General features: G+C 36.4%; 1 protein-coding gene across 1 annotated transcript in view; it reads left to right on the top strand.

Annotated features, from left to right (window-relative positions):
- Positions 1–23,786, top strand: part of LOC145694986 (ADP-dependent glucokinase) — a 50,416-nt gene that overhangs the window by 15,666 nt on the left and 10,964 nt on the right. Inside the window, exons 3-6 of the mRNA XM_081771818.1 lie at positions 660–756; positions 6,270–6,406; positions 12,314–12,477; positions 17,549–17,655. Coding sequence (XP_081627944.1) covers positions 660–756; positions 6,270–6,406; positions 12,314–12,477; positions 17,549–17,655 — 505 coding nt within the window. The remainder of the gene's footprint in view (positions 1–659; positions 757–6,269; positions 6,407–12,313; positions 12,478–17,548; positions 17,656–23,786) is intronic.

The raw sequence follows: 23,786 nt of genomic DNA on the forward strand, positions 1-23,786 counted from the left end.
CTTCTAGAAAAAGAAGAGACTTGCCAATAAAAGCCACATTTTTTTTCAATTATAATTATATTTTAAAACTAATAATATACTTGAATAAAAAAATAATCTTTGTTGCCAAATGAGTATGATTATAAAGTGAAAGCTTGTATTATCTTTCGCATTTAATTCTTTCACCTTAAAGATGCAATGTCGACAGATAAATCCCAGCTTGCGATAGTGAGTCGTCTTGGTAGTGTTCTAGCGTCGTTGACGTGGAGTTTCGGGGTGCTTGTTTTCATTTCATTAATATAAACATCATTTGTTTCTCGTTGTAAATATTCGTCTCCTTTAGCCTAGCCGGCATAATCGTGGGACGTAAAACTCAAAGAATTTAATTTCATTTGTTGTAAATATTCGGTTAAGAAATTAAAATATAGAAGTAATTAAATAAAGTATGCAGCTGATACTACAATATGTGCGCCATATGTCGGACAGATCTCTTCATGGATGTTGAAGAAATTATTTATTATTATTTAAGTTGCAATAAGATTTGATACATGGTTTCTTTTGGGAAAGAAAACATTGTGTGTAAATATATTCACGGAATGGTGAATTTTGTTACAGTAGCTGAATCTTAATTTTGTGTGTTTAAACTCGTAACCGTTGGATCGTTTCCTGTGTTTTGGCAGTTGTAGGAGGAGATGTCACTGAAGACGATATTCATCTAATTATGGAATATAAAGCGGGCGAGCAGTGGGGAGATTTTACCTCACCCAGAGCTAACAGGTAATAAGAAAAATTGACTTATACGAAAAGTTTAAGAAAGTTTTTGGTTTAAATGAAAATTTAGTATATTGTTGTTTCAATTTTTTTTTTCAAGTAATGGTAATGATACATTGTTTTACTATTTTTCGTTTTAGATTGTGGTTGGTAGATCGTTGAATCCGAAATTGTAATATGGACTTTTGTACTTGTTTCATGTTTTTTACTATTATCTAGATTGATTTTTATTTTAGCTATGTTCCAGTTTGTGATTAACTATGATTTTTACGTATTGCTTAACTACGATATTTAAACGCACTGTAGTGTATCCGCTTAACATAGGTAGAATTATAAAAGTGTACTGAATCCAGATTATTTTGAAGAGATCCATGGATGTAGCTGTACATCGTTTTCCTGGACACACGTAATTCTCACCTTCATTTCTTCTATTTATTGTTTTCGCAATCTATTTTTGTAAGCATGTAAGCTAATCCTTTGTTCTCTGTCTCAATATTTGGAGTAAACTGTATTAAGCTCATTAGAAATAAAATACAGTGTCACAATTTTCAACTCTGCATCTCAGATTGACCTTCATTACTGTATTTTGTCCAAAGGACAAGACCAAAAATGTTCGAGACGATGGTGGACGTCGGTAGTCAGTAACCACAAGTACGGTCCTGTGCTAGGCATTTATGTATGTAAGGTTTATTATTTCGACACCTTAAAATTCTCAGTTACTGTTTTCAGAGCACATGTCTCCAAGTTAAAACTGTGTAAAACATCCAAGCGCTTGACCATCACTGGTATCATCATCTTTATCTTTCCCTTGTACCCGTTAGGGTGTTGGGTCCTCGGTCCATCGTCTGTATTTTGCTCTGTCTGCAGCTAATTTCTTCATTTCTTTTAGCGTCTTCCCCTTCTTATTTCTATCTGCTCAATGTTATTTATCCGCATTCTTCTTGGTCGTTCCCTCGTTCTTGGGCCTTCTGTTCTGGCTTCTTAGATTCTTCTGGGTATTCTGTTTTCTTCCATTCTAATTTCATGTCCCGTCCTTTTCATTGTTTCTTTTCGATATCGCTATTCAGGGGTGTTTGTTTCAACTCTCCTCTAATTTTTGTATTTCTAATTTTATTCCTCTTTGTCTTTCCTATATCCCATCTTAAGTATTTCATTTCTGCTGCCTGTATTTTTGATTTGTGTCCGTCTGTCATAGTCCAGCTTTCTGCTCTGTATTCTATAATTAGTTTGTATATTGGCGTATAGATTGCAGTTTTGTTTTCCTTCCCACTTCCCTTTTATTGATGACAGTTGGGTATAACTGGTAGTATGCATTTGTTGCTTTATTTATTCTATTCAATATCTCTTGATCTATCTTCCCTTCTTTGTATATGATTGTTCTCAAGTATTCATAACTTTCCACCCATTCCAGTTCTGTACTCTCACATGTGATCGTAGCCTCTGCATCTTCTTTGCCCTTGTTTATACTTATCAGTTTACTTTTCTTGTGGTTTATCTTCATTCCATGTCTCTGCAGTTCTTCGCTCCATATATTTATTCCTTCTTATAGTTTTCTAGGGGATTCAGCTATCAAAACTATAACGTCAGCAAATACGAGGAATTGTATGTAGACTGGCTGTAAATTCCAATTTCCAATTTTCGTTCTTGGTTGTTTATCTTTACATTTCCTTAGTATTTCATTCATAAATATTATGAAAAGTAATGGACTTGAGGAGTCTCCTTGTTTGATATTTTTTTCCTTCTTCAGATTCTTTCCCATTTACTCGGACTCTTCCCTTACTCTGTGGTATAATCTTTTGATTACTCTTATTAGTTTTGGTGTTACTTCTGTCGTTCCAGTGCTTTCCATATATGTTTTTTAGGTACTGTGTCGAATGCCGTGTTTAGGTCTAGAAATGCTAGATATGTATCCTTTCATTTATCTACTTTCTTTTCGATGATGGTTTTGATCGTAAATATTGTGGCAGTGCCAATCTTAGATTTTATTTTCAAGTTAAATCTGATTCTCATTTTTAGTTCATGAAATAAGAAAATACGAAACTAAGTTTATTTGCAATCAATTGTATCTAAAGAATTAGATCATGATGTAACTGTTATACAATCATTTCTGTGAATTTGTTTTATGCGCTTATGACAGCTTTACTTACATAATAGAACTCATTACAAAAAGCTAGCACAGACTTACTTCTTTCTATCTAAATTCCGAAATTTGTTCTGGAACTTCTGGAACCCGGACTCGGAATACTTTATTACTGCATGTGGCTTTACGTCACGTCCACGAGCTATTAGATTATCAACCTCAGCAAAGATTCTGATATAAAAGATTAGGTAATTTCAAGTAAAGGGGAGTTCCGACAGATCCGGTAGTTGATGCAGTTTAGGTAATTCATGGAGTTGAATCAGTATCTCTATCGTCATCATGGACATAACGACTCCTTTCAAGTTTAACACCACCGAAACAGTGGGTGTTCAGAATAACCACTATATGACTAGTAAAGGACTACTAGTCATCAGTACTCTGTCTCCGAGGTAATAATTCGCCACCAACTAGAACCACATCAGGATCGGAGCTGAGTAGTAATCAATAGCATGGAAATGGAAGCTTCATCCTTATCAGAATATACCAGGTATGTGTCGAAGAAATCTGTTTGTGCTAGGCTTACCAAGTGCATAAGATAATTCATTTACAGACACATAAATTCACATTGAAAATTAACCCTATTAAAATTCTTTTTAAGTTTGATATATGAGATTTAATTATTGTGCCTGTCGCTATACACCCCCCAAATTAGAACCTAGAATTAGAACAATCTCATATAACAACAATATGTAGTCTTGTGTCTGTTTTCCTGATCTGAATGCTGCCTGTTCTTCTTCTAATCTGTTTCTTATTTGTTTTTAGTCCAGTTTCTAGTATTCCCGAGTACATCTTTTGTATTACTGAAGATAGATAAATTACTCTATAGTTACCGCAGTTGTTTGAATTTCCTTTTTTATAAATAGGTACTATGATGTTCTCTTCCCATTCATCCGGTATTGTTTCTGTCTCCAGGCTTCCTGAAATTTTTCCGTTAGCAAGTTTTTGGTTGTTTCTCCGCCATATTTGATATATTCTAGATTGATATTGTCTCTTCCTCCAGCCTTCCTGTTTTAATTTTTCTTATGGTTTTCTCGACTTCTGCCCTGGAAATTTCCTCTTCTTCATTGTTTTGGCTAATGTCTTCTCTTCCATCCTAGTCTTCTACTATTTCCTCTTTAAATTTTTCTTGATAATATTTCTGCCAAGCCTTCAGTACCCCTGGTATGTCTGTCTCTGTTTCATTGCTTTCATTTGTGATACATTTTATATTTTTCGCGTATTTCCCTCCCAGAGATTTAATGAGTACCTAGAATTCCCTGCTGTTTGTTCTAAAGTATTCCTCTGTTTCTTTTCCGAATTCTTCCCAGGCTTTTCTTTTTGCTTCCAGTACCACTCTCTGCTTTATTTCTTTTTTCAATATATATTGCTTTGTCCTCTGCTGTATGTGTTTTCAAATATTTTTTGTAAGCATCTTTCTTTCCTTTTATTACTTCTTTCACTTTCTCGCTCCACCACTTCATTCTTTTGATTTTATCTCTTATTTTCCTTTTTCCACGTATTTCTTTTGCTGTGTGTAATATGCTATCTTTGAAGTATTTCCATTTCTCCTTTAAAATTAGGTCTCCCTTCACAATCTGTGTATTTCTATAGTGATCTAGTCTTTCCTTTAACATTTCCTGATATGCTTTCCTCTTATCTTCATCCTTTAAAGCCTCTGCTTTTATTTTCTCGTATATTCTGGGCTTGGCTGCTTTCTTCACATAAAATCAGATGTCCATAATCAGGAGCCTATGGTCGGTGCTGGAATTCTGCTCCACTTATGACCTTGACGTCTAGTACAGCATACTTCATTGGTTTTGTATATACCATGTCTATGATACTTTTTGCATTTCTTCCCTTCGCTTCAAATGTGATCTTATGTATCATCTTGTGATTGAAATATGTATTTCCTATCATAAGCTGATCGCCAATGTAGAATTCTAGCATTCTGTTCCTGTTTTCGCTTCTTGTCACTTCTCCGCCGTACACTTTCGTTCCCTCTTCTAGGGTCGTTTCCTATACGTGCATTCTAGTCACCCATTACAAGTATATGTCTACTTCTTTCTTGTGCTTTTTCGAATGTTCTTGTTAGTTCTGCATAGAATGTTTCCTTTTCAGTTATGTCTGCGTCTTCCGTTGGGGAATATACCTGTATAGCTGTTATCCTTTTTTCCATTTCTATGTCAGCTACCAATATTCTTGAGTTAACCGCCTCCCATCCCGTACATTTGCTATCTGCTTCTGGACTCATAATGATTCCAACTCCTTCTTTGGCACGGCTTCCTTTCGGTACTCTCGAGTATTTGAATATGTATCCCTGGTCTAATTTAATTTCTCCTGCCCCTTTCTTTTCAACTTCACTTACTCCCAGTATTCGGATTTTGTACTTCATTTCGTTTACCAGCTCTACTTCTTTTCCTGCTATGCTCCTTTTATGTTCCACGTTTCAAATCTAAACCTTGTCCGTTGCAATGATCTTTTCTGACGCGTTCCATCCGATGTTCCGAGGCTTCGTTGTCTTCTCTGAATCAATTAGTAGTGGCAGGCGGGTGATTAGCCCAGCGCTGTCAGTAATACACTAGCCCAGTAGGAGGGCCCATCCCTTTCCCGTTCGCCTTGGCTCCTTGACTTCCACCGGGGTTGGGTACCCGATCTCCATCTTGGCCGCCAAGTTACACCCAGGCACCACGAAGAGGTGGGAATAGAAATTGAGTAGGAGAGGCTAGTCTTCTGTTGATGGTACCCAGAAGATGTATTCCGCGTCAATACCCCGTCTGGGCATCACTGTTATAAACGGTACAAAATTATGGATCACTAAACAAACAAAAGTAAATTGCTTGTAACGAACTGTATGTATTCAATATTCTTTCACCGATTTTATTCAGTGAATTTTCAAAACGTTAATGCTATCACTGACATTTTTAAATTAGAGGTTAGGATCAGAACTAAGCTGAGATTCATTTTCAGTAGTTCAAAAACTATAAGGAACACAGAGTTTCATGAAAAAAAAACTCGCCCAGTGTTATCTTCGTTAGAGCACTTGAACAGTAAGAAATTTGTGTATTAATATGTTCATTGCATTTCCAAAATAAAATTATTTCTATAAGTCTTCGAATTTTGAAAATAGGAAAATTAGTATAACATTTGGTGCAAGATAAAACGTGGGTACAGTGAAACAAAGTATTGCTATATTAATGAAAGAAGGTTAAATTCTGGAAATTATGTATCGCATTTAGAAACTACTTAAATAAATCTTTGAATGGAAAATTAAATTTGCCGCTTAGATTGTATGTTTCTGGGAAACATTATTAAACTGTTGTTACCTAAGATTGTAAATGTATTAATGTATAATAAAATGTTTCTGTTACATACTAATATTAAATTTGTTTATTACGAATAGGTTTATAGTTCACAATGATGCAAATAATCCTCTTGTGACATCTGTCGAGGAGTTCGATAAGGTGTTAAAAAATTTCAAGCCTCAACTTTTGGTAGTCAGTGGATTGCAGATGATGGATAACTACCCATTTAAACCAGGTAAGGGAAAGTTTCATGTGAGTTAAGGTGAATTTAAAATCAGATATTCCTATAGATGGTAGTACCTGTACTTCTGCTCTTTTCATTATTCTCACATGGAATATGAAATTGCTAGTTTTCATCAGATAAAATTATCCAGATCAAAGTTTTCCCAAAAACAGAATTTAGAGTGCAGAACTTAATCTGTATCGTCTTTTCAACCTCAGTTAGGTTTTAAATTTGATGCAACATTAGTCTATCATCTATATCCTTTATAGGATTCATAAATATATATTGGTACCAGAATAAATCGATGGATCATTGAAGTCTCTAAATGAGATTGAAGTGTCAAGGTGATGAACATTTTGGTTATGACCACCTGGAAATTATCTCGTCTTTTATTGCAATTTATTATTTTCTAGCTTTAAGTGATTAAAATAATTAATATTGTTAATTAATTAATCAATTAATTAATTTTAAATTTACAATGTTCATCATATGGGTTTGATTAGGTTGGTAGATAAAAATTTCTGTGGAAGATGGATATTATAAAATTCTTTCGATTGATGTGTTATATATTTAGAATGTTGCAAAGTTGGATTAGCATGTTACCAAGCATTATTTCAATATTCAAAATTCATTGCTGTCGCAAGAACTTATTTAGTCGCTGGGATGTTTTTTTGGGAGATGTACATTTCTCCATGGTAGTTCTGTATTGAAACCACATCATAATTTCTGTTACTTATGGATTATTGTTAAAATGTCATTGTTTTGGAAAAGAGCAGTGCCTTAAGCTAAGACCAACTCTCCTGTTTCAAAGGAGGTCTTCGGGGCGCGGTAGCTTAGTAACAGAGCGTTTCCCAACAGTGCTGGCCAAGTAAGTTTGTGGTGGACAACATTGTGTCCTTTGGTTGTCTCGAGATACTCCAGTTTCCTCCTACATTCTCATTCCACAATTCTTCCATCATTCACTTATCTTAAAAATCGGTCTCCGTAGCCTAAACGGCGTGGGACTTTAAACTGAAAGATTTCATTTCAAAGGAGGCCATGAATGTTCAATGGTTTACGGTCATTATAGTCAATGATATACGTATATAGGCAAAGGAAGAATGATGTAGATTAAATTGGTAGAAATTCTGTAATATTTGTAAACAACCACTGCAAATACTGTAAAAATTCGTGATACAACGTAAGAATGTTCATATCTATACTTCTTTGAAAACCACACTTTCTAATTTCCTATCCTGTAGCGCTTGGCACAACACTGGTCCATAGCCAAAACAGGCACTTTTAAGTTGGTCAGGTAGTAGTACTATTACTAATCTCATGGTGAAAATTTTATTGAGCGTGCGCATAGTTGAGTCTTTATAAATAAACTTCATGTAAATTGTTTTAGATCTGCATGTGGTACTGGTAGCTTTCAGAAAGACTTGTTACTTTTCCATTGTACCTTGTTTGAAAACGAGCCTCCCAGTAGAAAACAAATACCAATACAGCTTGTTGTAGTATCATAATGTATCATTCTCATTTTGTCTTCTTTCAAGTGCCACTAGTTTTCTCCTAAATAACTGTAACTTGGATCATACCGTTAGCATACGAGTATGTGAGGAAAACCATCAAAAATATATTTCCCTAATTAGTTCACTGTTGATGGCTTTTTTTTTTTTTTTTTTTTTTTTTTCAAGACAGAAGTCAGACCCATCGCAATACCTCTTGATTCTATTCACATATTGAAGAAACTCTGATAAGTTTTAATAAATTCTGCCCCTTTGGGTAATTTCCATGAGTTTTTGTTGGAAAGTGTATTTTTGGATGTTTATTGGCAATTTAGTTAACATAGGATTATGTTGTTAGGTTTGCTGTCTTGTATGTAAAATTGTGTTTGTTTGTCCGGTATACAAATCCACACCATTGACTTGGCATACTTCAAAGTAAGTTTATCGAAGAGACTAGCTTAGAGGAGACCGTAGGCTATATAGAAATTTGTGAATCTTATCGTACGGGGGGAAGAGGGGGCTTCAAAGGAGAAGAGGAGATGGTTTAAAATTTGTTAAAAAAAATACTACTTCACGAATTCCTCTTGTTAGGAAGATGAAATTCGGTATGTTACACACATACTATTTACAATCTGGAAAAAGGTAGTGTGGGGATGAGACATCCCTAGGAGATGCAAAGGAGGCGAAATGTTATTAAAAAAAAAAAAAAAAAAAAAATATCGAAAATGTCTGAGATTATTGTCGAAGTCATAGTTTTCGAGGTCACTGAGATGAATAGTGATACCCTTGGTTGCATCTAACTGTAAGTCTAAATTCAGCTCCCATCGGCATAGGGTGAGAGTCAGAAGGGGTGAAAAATAAGATGTCCAAAATGACCGAGATTAGTGTCGAATCCATAGTTTTCGGAGTCGATGTGTTTTCGCCATGTGGCTAGATGCCTTGTTCTGGTGCAGTTCAGCCTGGTTCACGTCTTGTCTGTACAATGCTGAGATTTCATGCTGGTATATTTCTGTCAGGACATAAGTCTGGTGGAGCATGTCTGTCTCATCTGTGCCACGGAAAATATGCGAAATATACTTCGGCCCCAACCCCGCTACCCTCTGACGGAGGAAAACCTCCTTTGGCTTACATAGAAGGAATGACTCCGCTGTGTTGCCAATTTGTCATTCAGTCGTTTGGTCTTGACAAGTGAAGATCGTAGGCTACTTAGAATGGCTAACAAGACAGAGGATAGCGAAGTCCGTGAAATAATTCATGCTTCGAACGCTTCCGCATCTAACAGTTGAAAGAACTCGGCCGCAACAACTTGATCTCCTTTTCCGAGGTAGGTACGGTAAAACACACATCTACAGTAGCGCCAGAAGGGGCACAGTTGAAATAGAAAGGCTCTAGTACGCAGGATTGATTTCGTCGTTTCATTCCACCAATCGGAGACGCAGTTTGCCCGTGTATAAGAAGCCGATCACAATCCTGAATCCCTTTTGGGAAACTCTGCACTCTGGCGGAAGAAGATGCTTCGGCCCTTGGGTCAACAGGACTGTATGTTCTCTCAGGAATTTACCACAGTCTGTGAAGTAAATCCACGCCTCATCAAGGTTAACAACAAACTTCCATCTATGACCCGCGTGATGACGTTCATACAGCCTTCTGCAGTTGCTTTCCACATGACACCGTTTCAGGGCGTGCACACTGCTCTTGCGTAAATCCTTATGATTGGCGCAATTGATTATCACCTGCGTTGTGCGGCATTTGCTGGCCGTCACACGCTGTGTGTATGGATTTTCGAGGTCGGTTTCGAGCAGCTCACGTCGGGATAGTGGGCCCAGAAGTCTGTACTGGATATTTGTGTGTACCGGTAATATGATTTTCTGTGATATGCGATGTCGTGAACTTAGCGTCGGAAGGGCCCACAATGACCCCTCACAGAATCTGTTCAATTTCGGTAGCATCAGATTACCTCGACCGCACTACTCTACTACGTGACTAACGAGATGCTGTTGCTTTCTCGTGATCTCAAAGCGGTGAGTTGCACATGCACGGTAGGGTTGCACATTGACTTGGGCTCAATCTAAATGAATGGAGAATATATATATATCATTGTTTAGCAACGAAGGCAAATAAAAAATTAGACTGATATACAGGGTGGCCCAAAAGTAGGTATACAGTACCGTACTGATCAGCTCATTGCATTTTATATCATTTCTTATTGTTATCCATCAGGTAGACTTAGTTTCTTTATTATTTGTTCTTAATGTTCTTTTACTTATACCGTAAGCTCGGAACAGCCGAAGCAAATAAACCCATAAACTAGGATATTACACTAGATCGTTGCAGGGATGTATACCTACTTTTGGGCCACCTTAATAAACTTATCTCTAGGAAATCTGACTTTGTTCGATTCGAACTGTTTTGGCTTCATCCAATATTTTCTCATACCATCTGGAATCAATGGGTGGGTATACGGAAGTAATGAAGGAAATCTTATTACTTTTGGGTTGAACTGAGTGTAGTACAGTGTATAATGTCCACACATATTTGCTTTGCACATTTCAGCCGTTTCTGAAACAAAGTGTGAACGGATCTGCATCAGTGACTTGGAAGATATAAGTACAAGCACAAAGAATGTAAGGGCTTTAGAAATCTAGACTTATAGCTTGAATCTTTTTCTGGATATCTCCAAAGTAACGGTGTTTCTTTTCACCTTTTGTCAATGAGATTATTGGGATTCACAAGCTAGAATGTTTTCAGTATGTGTTCGTACGTAGTTTTTGATCATGCAATTTATTAGGTCTCCTTCCTAATGGCCCCTTTGATCTTTCCATACCACATAACACTTTCATGGCCATATTCTTCTGAATATTTTCAATTCTTCACTGGTGACTTTGTAAACTGCTTCACTGATGACTTTGTAAACTATATATCGACAGAAATGCTTTCTGTCACATCATTCCGTCCATGTTCTAATGAAATATTCGAACTTGAGATTTCTGCTCTTCTCTGTCGTCTTGTTTTTTATTTTCCTATTCCGTCATACTACTCAAATGTTTGTTTTGGGGATCAAAAACCGCCGACATCTGGTCTGAGACATTTTCTACTTTTCACCGTCTGATATATTTTGAAAACATTTCCTAGCACAATCACATGCTGACTCATTGGTGGCCGCTGCCACAACTTCCCTGTTGGTTTACAGTTTAGCGTTTCATTTTCAGCACCACGACTATAAGAGACACGGATCTATAATTTAAGGTGAAATCCGGCATTCAGATTCCAATGGTTTCTTATCGGGAATCGAAACCAGAACTTCCTTTGTAGCCATGCAAAACATCGCGAAGTTTCGTCTCGTATTTCTATTTCCTTTGTCTAGAAGATTGATGTTCAGGCTGATGAGAAGGATCTTTTGTGGTTGAGCTAATGCAGCTGCTTTGATCCTATTGAACGTTTTCTTCAACTGAGTGTTAACAAGGACATTAAGGCAATAGAGCATCAAGACATAGGGGCATTACGACGATAAAAGACATGTTAAGAATACCTATTAGGTCAAGATAGTCTTAAGTAAGCAACAAGAATCGAACATCCCTTGCAAGATAAAGAGAACTCTCTCTAAACAGACATGATTGTGCAGGAACCACTTCGTACTTGGAGCATATCGTCATTCTAATTTCAAATTATTGTTCGTTTCCATGTCTAATATTGTACATGGTTACCTTGTTCATTGTAAGCGTTGTGTCTGATGAAATATCATGTAAAACTTTCTGATTCAGACTGCGTACATTTTGCAATAATTTACTGTAATAAACGTTTTATAAGTACTGTTCCTGTATCACACGACACCTATAGCTCTGAAGGATTGTAGCTGCTATCACTATATTGGCTCTTAAGTCATCCTGTTCATAGTCGTTAGCACTTCCACGGGACGCAGTGTTCTTTGACGGTGAAGTCTTCAAGGCGGCTATCTTGTTTAATCGGTAACCATTGCCTTGCCATTGTTAGTAAACTTTCAATTTTGACACTAGATAGCACCGTTCATCAGAAGCTAAGATATGTTAATTGTGTAAACATTTATTGCCCGATACTGTAGTTACTGTATCTGAATTCGGAAGTTCCATTCCAGTAGCAGAAACGACACGACCACATATAACCCAGCTACTTATAATATTTCTTAATGATGCCGTCCTGGATGTATTTCAGCTATCGCTCCTTTTCTCCCAAGCTATCTTATGTGGAGCGTCAGCGAAAGGACTTAGTTCGTTTTCGTTTTTACGTAATTTTGGTAATTTATCTCTTCATACACACTTGAAATAATGTGATAAAAGTTAATTTTTTCATTCATATAATTAATTTTAATAAAGCTGCTAATTTGTTTTTATTTTATTATTTTGTGATGAATAAGCATTTGTTGTATCTGATATTGAAATATTACTTTCGTTTAAAGGTGTTCGTGAAGATAGACTAAAGAAAATAAGAGACCAAATGGCGTCACAACCATTTACTACTCGAATTCATTTTGAAATGGCATCTTTTACTGAGGTAGAGCTTCTGCAGCAGCTGACCGAGTTCGTTATTCCATACGCAGATTCGTTGGGAATGAATGAACAAGTAGGTACTTTTTACCAGATGGACAGATACAGACTTACTGTTTACACTACTAGTATTTACTGTTGCATTTTTATACAGAGTATTCAGTTTGTCTTGCAACTCGGGATTACAGAAAATGCATGTCACCCGCAAATTCATGTATATGCAAGCGTCAAATTAAGTTCTGGATACGTGCGGAATGTTTGTAAGTCTTTGCTACACAAAACTGAATGTTTCCCCCTATTTCCAGTAGAAATAGTTTTGTAATATCAGGAATGTATATCCGCTTATGTAATGTGAAGACCCATTATAGCAGCAGACCTATTCATTCATCTGTGAAGGCAAAACACTTCACCACTGACGAGGGAGGTCACGAACGGCTCCGCTGAGATCCGAACGAGACAATTGTGTTTGCATTTGAATGTTATAATTAGACGAATCTCAAAGTTATACGTGCCACCGGTCGGGATATCGTGAGTTAGAACATATTTTGTAATGTAAAAGCTATTAGGTGCAGAATAGTTTGAACCGGGCTATTTGTTCGGAAACGGTTGGGTAAATGGAAAACTCGGTGAACACGTATCCCATCATTTTCAAGGGCACACTTTTTGAGGTAAAAAATTTGCCCCGGGGTTCCCCGCAGGGCCCGAGACGTGGTCCAACTCAAAAGTTTCAAATGACAAGGGGCGTTAAGTAGTACATTATTTGAAAGCTATTCTAAAATGAAAGAAGATAGAGCAAGTCTCGACTCTCTACAACAACCCTATGCAAAATGGCGGTGGATCAAAATGTAAACAAAAACTTAATTGAGAAGTCCATGGCCACCACTATAAATTGGAAACGGTGAGACAAATGTGAAAACAAGAAAGCACGTGTGGCATTATTTTTAAAGTATAACGATTTAAAGTAAAAACGTCTTCTCCCAGGGCCCCTGCAAGGTCCCAAATGGGATCTAACTCAAATTTCGAAGGCAAGGGTGTTAAGAAGCGCATAGTTTGAAAGCTGTTTTGAAATGAAAGAAAATGAGTTCATAATAACGGACTAATTTATGTATGATTCAAACAGGATAGAAAATGAAAGCAAGAATAACAAACAAATAAGAAATAATCGAAATGGTAAATAAATTTAAAAAAACAATAGTAGTCTCCGTTCTATGATGCTTCCAATCGTGTGCTGCGGCTGTTAGAGCTACCACCTGGTGGCAACAACTTCTGTACTTGGTCGGGTCACTCGTAGATCTCTTTATTTCAGCGGGTCGAAAGAATAATGATGCAGCATAATTGTTAGCTGTGATTGTCAGATGCAACATAGTTGTCAGCATTTATATACAAACTCATTTTTCACGATTGCAACTATATTGGCTTACAGATGACTTGTGTATATCTGACTTGATATTGTGTATATCTGCTATTAATAATAAACGTAAATACCACATTTCGTTTCTTCAGCTCCAGTGGTTTGAGCTGGATATACCTGTGATATGTAGTGCGACATTTTAAACTCAAGATGTCACGTTTTTTAACATTTCGTAACTTTTCGTTTCCTACGTTTATTGATCAACATTCATGCCAAATTTGGTTTTCCTAACTTCAGCAGTTTGGAGTGCCTATACTTTCGACATAGGTTTTAAGCGGCGGCCATCGTGTATTCAAGGTGGCGATAGACTTTTCAATTAAGTTTGTGTTTACATTTTGACCTGTCATTTTGCACAGGGTTATCGTAGAAAGTCTAGACTTGTTCCATCTTCTTTCATTTAACAACAGGTTTCAAACGATGTGCCATTTGAAAACTTTGTGTTGGACCCCACCTGGGATCCTGCGAGGGCCCTGGGACAAGACGTTTTTACATTCAATCGTTGTACTTTGAAAATAATGCCATATGTGCTTTCCTGTTATCATATTTCTCACCATTTCCGATTTATAGGGATGGCCATGGACTTTTCCATTGTTTCTGTTTACATTTTGACCCACCGCCATTTTGCATAGGGTTGTTGCAGAGAGTCGAGACTTACTCTATCTTCTTTCACTTCACAAAAGTTTTCAAATAATGTGCTACTTAACCCCGCTTGTCATTTGAAACTTGTCTGGGAGCCTGGAGGGGGGGAGGGGGTCCCGGGGAAAACTTCTTTACCCAAAAAGTGTGCACTTGAAAATGATGGGATACGTGTTCGTCGAGTTTTCCATCTACCCAACCGTTTCCGAAGCAATGACTGTTTCAAACTGTGCTGCAGCTAATAGCTTTTTACATTACAAAATGTTCTAACTCACGATATCTCGCTTGATGGCACATATAACTTTGGGATTCGTCTAGTTATTAAATATCAAATGCAAACATAATTGTCTCGTTCGAATCTTAGCGGAGCCAGTTCGTGACCTTTCCTTGTGAGTATTGCCATTTGTTTTCTGACTTTCGATAATATGTTAAGTTTTAAAGTATACAGAAAAGCCAAAATGTAGTCTTAATTTGAAAAGTAAAACTTCCAATTTTCCCATTAGACATTTTACTTCAAATAAATTTTGTTACTCTGCTGAAGATGTAAGTGGGGTCACTTCGTTAGCCAGATGGGCATGACATTGGCAACGCGTCGAAAATCTGTTCCGTTGGAAGCATGCACGAAAGAAAAGCAGCATGCTGTTATTCGACTTTTGAGTAGTAAGGGCCTGAAACTAATATACGTTAATTGAAGGATGAAGAGGTAATATGGTGACACGCTTATTGCTTTCAAGAGTTGTGGATAGCCCGAGAAGTTTGAAAGTGATGCAATTCACTTCGGCATTGAGCAACACACACACTGTTGTGCTGCTTGAAAATCAAAGAGCTAGGTAGCTGAAGAATTGAATATCATGGCTGGGTAGTATACCATGTCATTCGTGTCGTAGTGTCACAAATCTCGCTAGGTTGATAGCAAACTATCTCTTATCCAAACCGAATGTGAGTTACTTAACCTTATGCATGATGAATGCTTTGTCCACTACTTCCAATCAAGAAACAGAAACTAAGAAGGCAACATTGTATATTCCAAATCCAGAAGTCTTGCACAACTCACTCAGCTGGCAAATTGATGCTCACTCTTTTCTGGGAAAAGCGAAGTGTAATTTGGAAACATTATATGCCGAAGGAACTCAGTGTCATTGAATCACAATGAGATCATCAGAATTACCTGCAGTCAAATGTAAACTGCACGATTTGCTCTGTTCTAATGGTCTATTACAACTTGATAATTTACGGCTGCACATAGTTCATGCAATAAACACACGAATCTGTGATTGGTATGGATTGCATGTCTCGCCTGCGGATCCGTGCATACGGATGAAGTCTTACCAGAATTTCATGTGTTTGTATTACTCATGAAAAGTGCCTGTGTGGCAATGGCGGAGATTATTTTGAAAAGTGAAAATATTTTGAATACTTTTTCGGATACTACTGAAATAGTAATAAAAAAATACTTTTTAACTCTTAGTCTTAAAAATATTTTTTTTTTTAAATAAATTAAAAATGTAGAAATTCTAAAATGCATTGAATCATGAGGCGTTCAAGGTATCATTCAAGGAATCAAGGGCGTTCAAGGAATCATGAGGCGAACTCAACAAACATTCCTCTTTCAGTTTTATTATTATTATTATTATTATTATTATTATTATTTCTATTTCAATACTACTATTACTTCTTATTTTTATATATAAGATATTGACCTGGTATTGAATTTTCTCTTACTACCCGGAGTACCTCATGAGTTACATATTTTCGCTTCTTGGATCAAAGTTCATGGACGAAGTATTATGTGATGCTCTTTACTAAAAGATGCTGTGGGAAGCTACCTAATGTATAAATAAATAAAATATACTTTTCCGATTCTATTTAAAATTTTAGTTATATAATTTCGATCTTCTCTGGAATCTTTATCAATAACACTCCTAGTTACATTAACCTCCTTGCAGAATCATCTAGGTTGAAGTAATGCAATGCTTGAAGCAACAAGTGATTATTAATCCTTTGGGGAAAAAATAGATATATAAGCACAGTCTTTGTCTTTTTACGGATGATTCAGTTTCCTCGAAATATTCTAGGATTATTTCATTGTAGATAATTTTGAAAGGGAGTAAATGTAACTAGGAGAAGTGTTATTGACAAAGACTGCAGAGAGGATCGAAACTAAACTCAAATTGTAAACAGATTTATTTATGAGGCGTTTTCAAACAAAAGGGAATAGGTGGAATCTGAATTCTCGAAAAATAATTACACATTCCGTTTGAAGTGTTCTAAACAGTAATACCTAAGATCCGTGTCAGCTAAGTCTACCTTTATGTATAGATTGTCGTTCACCTTTTTTCTTTCTTTCCTTTTTTCTGTTTCTTTTTTCTTTTTATTTCAAAATACATGTACTATTATTTTGATCGTTATGTATAAAACTCCAAAAAAATATATTTACTCAACTAATGGATATACAATTTAATTTGTAATCTAAATGAAGGAATGTGAATAAAAAAATTACGATATTGCCTTTTGTTTATTCATATAAATAAGATCATAGCAGAATATAAGTGCAATATAGATTTCTTCCATGCTTGTTTTTCTTTTTTTCTTTTTTTTCTGCCTGTCAGGAAGAACAACATTCGTAGTTATCACACAATATGTGTAAGTCTTTTAATAAAAAATAAATATTATAATATTATGTTTAACTCCTTATTATGAATAACTCCTTTCTTTTATAATATTATGGGATTAAGTCGATGACATGTATTTTGCAACGCACTGTATTTGTTAGCGGTTTCATATTTTTTGCACAGTGCTGGTAAATTTAATTTTTATATTTAATGTTTCAGTATCAAAAATTTTATCTTCCAGCTAGTTAAGTTATACTTTCGGTTTTACGTAAAAATTCAAGGCAGAAGAATTGCAGGTAACTTAATGCTAATGAAGTGTTAAATTATACTTTAATTCTTATTAATTCAGGTGTGTGTTAATTATAAGGGAGAATGATTGAAAAAGAATTCCAGTTTGGTTGTATCTTGTGTATACTTTATTTCCCAGTGTTTACATTATAAACTGTTCGTTCGTATCTCTAGTTTTAATTTTTGGCAATCATTTGTAGGAGCTTCCAAACCTTTGGAATATACTTCTTTTCTCAAACATTACATTGGTGTCAGACTCCAACCCACGAGTTGCCAGCGTTTTAGATCAAATGAGGCAGATATTTAAGTAAGTTTTTGTGATCTTTTTATTTCACCTTCAAATTAAGTCAGTTTCCTTATTTTTCAGGTAATGTATTAATGTGTTGAGAGACTAATTAAATTAAACTAATTTACTTAAGTGATACTACAATTACTATTTATACATATTGAAATTATACTTTGTCTTTCATGATGAGCATATTTCGTCAAGTTTGTACTCTGAACATTCTCCCGGACGATGATAGCCATAAGGGTAGAATATTCTACATAAGATAGGAAATAGTTTTTTTTTTTTTTTTAAACAAAAAAAAAAAAAAAAAAAAAACAGGATAGTAAGCTCTGTATATTTTCAATATATGGCTTTCATCAGTCAGTAGAAATTACATATTGTAAAATTTATTAAAATGCATAGCTCTCAAAAATTCTTAAAAATAAAAATGGTGTGTTAGAACTTGGTTTTCTCTATTGCTTTTAAATTTTAAATACTTAAATGCTTACATAGTTTAAATCATAAATGTGAAAAACGCGAAAATGCTAGTTTTCCTAACTTACTCTGAAAGTGAGGAAAATTTATTCATTCATTAAAAGATGCATATATAAAACAAATGTTTATCTCTTTCTGGCGAAGTATTGGGTTGATGCTAATGAAATTTTATATCTGGTGGAGTACCACCTTATATAATACAACCAATGGATGGTACGTCGTCACGCTTACAATGTTGAACTTCGTACATGTTCATAAAAGAGGCTGCTGTACCTAGTAATTCAGGAGGCTGTAGTGAACAGGTTCAAGGTAAAATGCACCATTGAGAGCATACAATTGCAACTGATTTTTCTTTATGAGTTCAAACCGGAACATTCTGCATATCTAACCGCGTAACAAATCAGCAGTGCATTTGGGCCAGGTGAATGAACGCACCAGTCAATGACACATCATTGAAGAACAGGGTTCTAGGTTGCCACTGACCAATAGCATGTTCTGGTGAATTTCTCAGGAACACTGTGGAAGCGGACTCTTTCGTGTAATAGCAGATAAGTTGGGCATACACTATGACACTGTCGTCAGGCGGTTTCACACAACCGGTAAGATGAAAAGGATGATCTCATGGGTACCACGTGAATTGAGGTCTGCAGTTCTTTGTGTGTACGGGGAAGGTTTCCTGCATTCAGTTGTCACTTTTGATTAAAGACTGATCTGCTACGATAATCGTAAACGTTCAGGACAATCTTTAGATCGTGATAAACGCCCAGGACTGTTTCTAAAATCATCCGTCTACCCACAGAAGGTGAAGGTATTAATATGATGGGCTATGGTGGGAACTATGTATTATGTCTTTCTCCACCGAGGCGAAACAATCACTTGAATTGTTACAGTGCTGAACTCCATGAAATGTACCGCAAGCATCCAGCAGTGGTCAGCAGACATGAAGTCGTGTTGCATGCCCACATGTCGCTCCAAAGACGATGCAGGCGCTCTGAGTTGCTGCATGAAACCCTTCCTCACCCACCATGTTTTCCTGACGTGTCTCTTACCAATGACCACCTTTTCCAGCATCTCGATTATTTCTTGGCACAAAAGAACTTCTCTAACTGGATGGTGTAACCTGCAGTTAGGACTTATTCGCATCGCAGATTTCAGGCTTCTTTCTTCATGCAGTCAATTGTTCGCTAAGCACTGGCAAAAGTGTGATTGCAGCCAGAAATTGCTTTAATCAGGTATTATACTTGATAGTTTTTTGCCTTTGAAAAACCCGTCGATAGGACACTTTAATCGCATCAACCTAATAGTTAATGCGTGTGCGTTCTGTGTGCGTGGTCTCGGGTATGATCCCGTGTGGAAATACTTGCTTCGACCATGAAATTAAGTAGTGATTCAGATCACACTTTAAAAAGAAGCTTCCGTCTTACATGGACTCAGTACTAAAAAGAATATTATACTCTACCAGTCAATTAAAGTTATGCATTTGTATTCATGTATACTATATGATTATTTATGCATGAATATACGTAGTACTTGTTGAAAATGGTAAGAATCGTGAGATATAGTACTGTGGATGTACATGTGGTCCCTGGTTCGATCCAGCTCGTCCTTGTCTAGTTATGGTGGACAAATATCGTATACATTGTTTTATTCGGGGTTCTCCCACTTTCTTCATTCCATTATTTCATTCATCATCATTACCATCCCGCGACGTTCAGCTGAAAAAGCACTGTGGAAAGGAAAGCATATCCCCCCCCCGAAAAAAAAAAAGTAGTGTACACAATGTGTAAGAGTTTACTGTTCAATGCTGTTTTATCTAAGAGTAAATGAGTGTAAATGTGTATGAATTTTACGTAGATGAGTAAGTACAAAGTATAAGAAATCATATAAAGCGCTCGCCGCTGATCTAGTAGTTAGCGCGCACCTTTGAAGCACGAGGTGCCGGATTCGATTCCGTATGTGAGAGCATTGAACGTATTATTGCGATTCGAATTTCACCTTAAATTGTAGTTCCATGTCTAATGCGGTCTCGGTGCTGAAGTAGAGTTGTAAATAATAACAGAATCAAATCTTACGAAGTTCATCATATAAAATTGTACCTATCTGTCTCATCCTTGTCTGATATCCAAAATTTTGTTACATAGTCATGCTTTGGTTTAAATGTCACGCTAGGAGAAACTTGGCGACTTACACAGGTACAACTACATTGAATAACTAAGGTGAACATGGATGTCTCTCTCTCTAATATATATATATAGGGTGTTTCAGATAAAACGTCCAGCGCTTATAAATCCGAAACGGCTGAGAATAAAAAGATGAAACAAAAACTGAGATAGGAAAATGTCATAGGGCGCATCACATGGTGGTGTTGTGGTGACCCCCAGGGCCCTCCTTCAAGGGGGCCCAGGGGCCAACTTCAAATTTTCAAATGGGAACATGTATTGAATCATACCTCATTCAATAGTCCTTGAAATACGAAACAACTTTTGTAGGAAACAATTTTCAATTTGGGCCACCGTTTTCAAAATGGCCGCAAAAAGTCCTGTATCAGTTTGAAGTTGGCACCTGGGCCCCCTTCACGGAGTTTCCTGAGGGGCACCACAACACCACCACTTGATATGCTTTATCATCGTTTCTATCTCAGTTTTTGTTTCATCTCTCTATTCTCAGCCGTTTCTGATTTAGGCCTATAAGCACTGGACGTTTTATCTGATACAGGACCCACTTCTTGCGGCCATTTTGAAAACGGTGGCCCAAATCGAAAATTGTTTCCTACAAAAGTTGTTTCGTTTTTCAAGTACTATTGAATGAGGTATGATTCAATACGTGTTCCCATTTGAAAATTTGAAGTTGGCCCCCTTGAAAGAGGGCCCTGGTGGTCTCCACAACAACACCATGTGATGTGCCCTATGACATTTTCCTATCTCAGTTTTTGTTTCATCTTTTTATTCTCAGCCATTTCGGATTTATAAGCACTGGACGTTTTATCTGATATAGGACCCACTTTTTGCGGCTATTTAAAAACAATGGCAAAAATCGAAAATTGTTTCCTACAAAAGTTGTTTCGTTTTTCAAGTACTATTGAATGAGGTATGATTCAATACGTGTTCCCATTTGAAAATTTGAAGTTGGCCCCCTTGAAAGAGGGCCCTGGTGGTCTCCACAACAACACCATGTGATGTGCCCTATGACATTTTCGTATCTTAGTTTTTGTTTTGTTTAATCTTTTTATTCTCAGCCGTTTCGGATTTATAAGCACTGGACGTTTTATCCGAAACACCCTATAGATATATATATATATATATATATATATATATATATATATATATATATATATATATATATATATATCAAGGGCTCGGGGCAACAAGTGGACAAGCCACACTTTTGTGAAAATCCTTTTATTTGTTTAAATGGTGTATTGTAAGTATATCTACATTTTTAAAAATATATTTCGTCAGATTCCGACACGATGGCAGCACTATCGTGACAGTCACGTTGTTGCCCAAAAGGTTTTTACTTCTTTTTTGATAAAAACAATGACATGCCACAAAGAAAGATGGCGTCCTGCAGCTGGGATAATGCTGCGAGCAGAAGAAAATTGTTCAATTATGATGATTTCGAGAACAAAAATGGTGGAGATTTGAGCGTGTTTGATGACATAACAAATCAAGACTCAGATTACGAACCGTCCGCAGACAATGCATCAACATCGAGCCAGGTAATTAAATCATATTATAAATTGTGGCATGTCATAGTATTATACCGAAACTTTTTGAGTTTTATGTAGCTTGTGGCTTATATTATAATGTTGCTATGATAGCTACATAGATCGACGACGTGTTCATTTTCTTTTCAGTTTACTGGGCTAGTGAATCATTTGGTTAAGAAAAGTGGAATGTCTGAAGTAAAGAAAAAAAATTTCTTCTATTCATCACTCCTTGTACTTCTAAATACTCGCATTAAGCAATTAAAAAATGCAAATCACATGGCAAAGTTTTTCCTTACTCTAGGCACTCATCTTTAGTCAGGAAGTGGTACTAGTGTTCTGATTCCTAATCACTCAAGATGACGTTCGTCTGCTGCATGATATGAATGAAATATTGTTTAAAGCCTTCAATACAGCCCCCACTTTGCCATTTATTTGGAACCAGAATTGTCACAGGTCGGAACATGTTTATCGTATCACTATGATTCTTGTTAAGTGATTCTTGTAAATGCAACAGAGTAAATTCCATTTTTTCGCATCAGAAGTAGGGGAAAGAAGCCAGAACATAAAATGTGTATATGCCTAATTAGTATATTATACAAAGATAAGGAATATGTACTTAGCAGCCTTGATCCAAAAATAAGAGTTCTTGGTCTCTAGCCGAGTTCTTGGTCCCCCATGTTCTTGCAAAAAATTGTGCAGATCTAAACTGTTAGGTAAAGAGGTAGACATTTTAAATGGATTTTGGGATTTTGGTTCCTATGACATACAAAATGCTTACTTATTTGGTTGCATTAAAGTAAACCCTAAGAAGAGATCATATCCTAAAAAAAGTAAAAAACATATTTCTTCACGAAAATTTACAGCCGAATACACAGTTAAAGTAAGTGGTGTGGAAATCAAAATTTGCAAAAGTAAGTTTTTGAGTGTTCATGGATTGCATAATTCAAAAGTAAGAATAAATTCTATTGTCTCTCAAGTTGCAATGGAGTTACAACACCCAAAGCGGATAGCAGAGGCAATCATAAGAACAAGCCAAACAGAAAAGACGGAAATCGACTTCAGTCTATTCGGGATCACGTAAACAGCATACAAAAGTACCAGAGCCATTACAGCAGATGGGATAATCAGGAAAAATTATTTTTTGACTGTAATTTATCAATTTTCCGGTTTAAGAAGATTTTTACTTACCATGGTGCACGGAAAAGGGCATTCAGAATCCAGTCAGTCAAGATGCATATCGTAGAATTTTTTGCACCGAATATAATATTAGTTTTAAATTTCCTAAGTCAGATACTTGCAAAGTATGTGATATGTCGAAGGTCAAAAAAACTGCTTTAAGATCAGAAGGCAAAGAAGATGAAGTAAAAACTATCGAAAATGATCTGAAGATGCACCAGAGGCGAGCTGAAGCCATGCAGGACATTCTAGAAAGGGAAACTCTGAGCAAAGATAGTAAGAAACTCGTGATTAGCATGGACTTTCAACAGACCTTACCAGTCCCAAAACTCACTACCAGTAGTGCCTTTTACTGTCGGAAACTTTGGCTATTCAATTTCAATATTCATGATTGTACGAACGGGAAAGGTTACATCTTCGTGTGGAGCGAAGAAACTGGTCGCAGAGGCTGTAATGTAATGTGCAGTGCTCTCATAAAATTTATAGCCAGGAAGCCCGAAGTGGAGGAGCTTGTTGTTTTCAGTGATAATTGTCCAGGCCAGAATAAGAACTGGACTATGATGGCTCTTGGGTTCCATTTTATTAGGGAGAGACACGTCAAGCAAATAACTCATTACTTTCTAATATCAGGACACACCATTCTACCATCTGATAGAGACTTTGCTGTTATTGAGAACTTTCAGCGGAAACACCAGCAAATTTATAATCCTAGTATGTGGATGGACATCATTTCCAAAGCTAATAAAAAGAATCCTTTTCACGTAACACGAATGACTCAACAGGACATTTT

This window comes from Thermobia domestica, chromosome 9, assembly GCF_964235325.1.
Source record: "Thermobia domestica chromosome 9, izTheDome1.hap1.1, whole genome shotgun sequence".
Classification (NCBI taxonomy): domain Eukaryota; kingdom Metazoa; phylum Arthropoda; class Insecta; order Zygentoma; family Lepismatidae; genus Thermobia; species Thermobia domestica.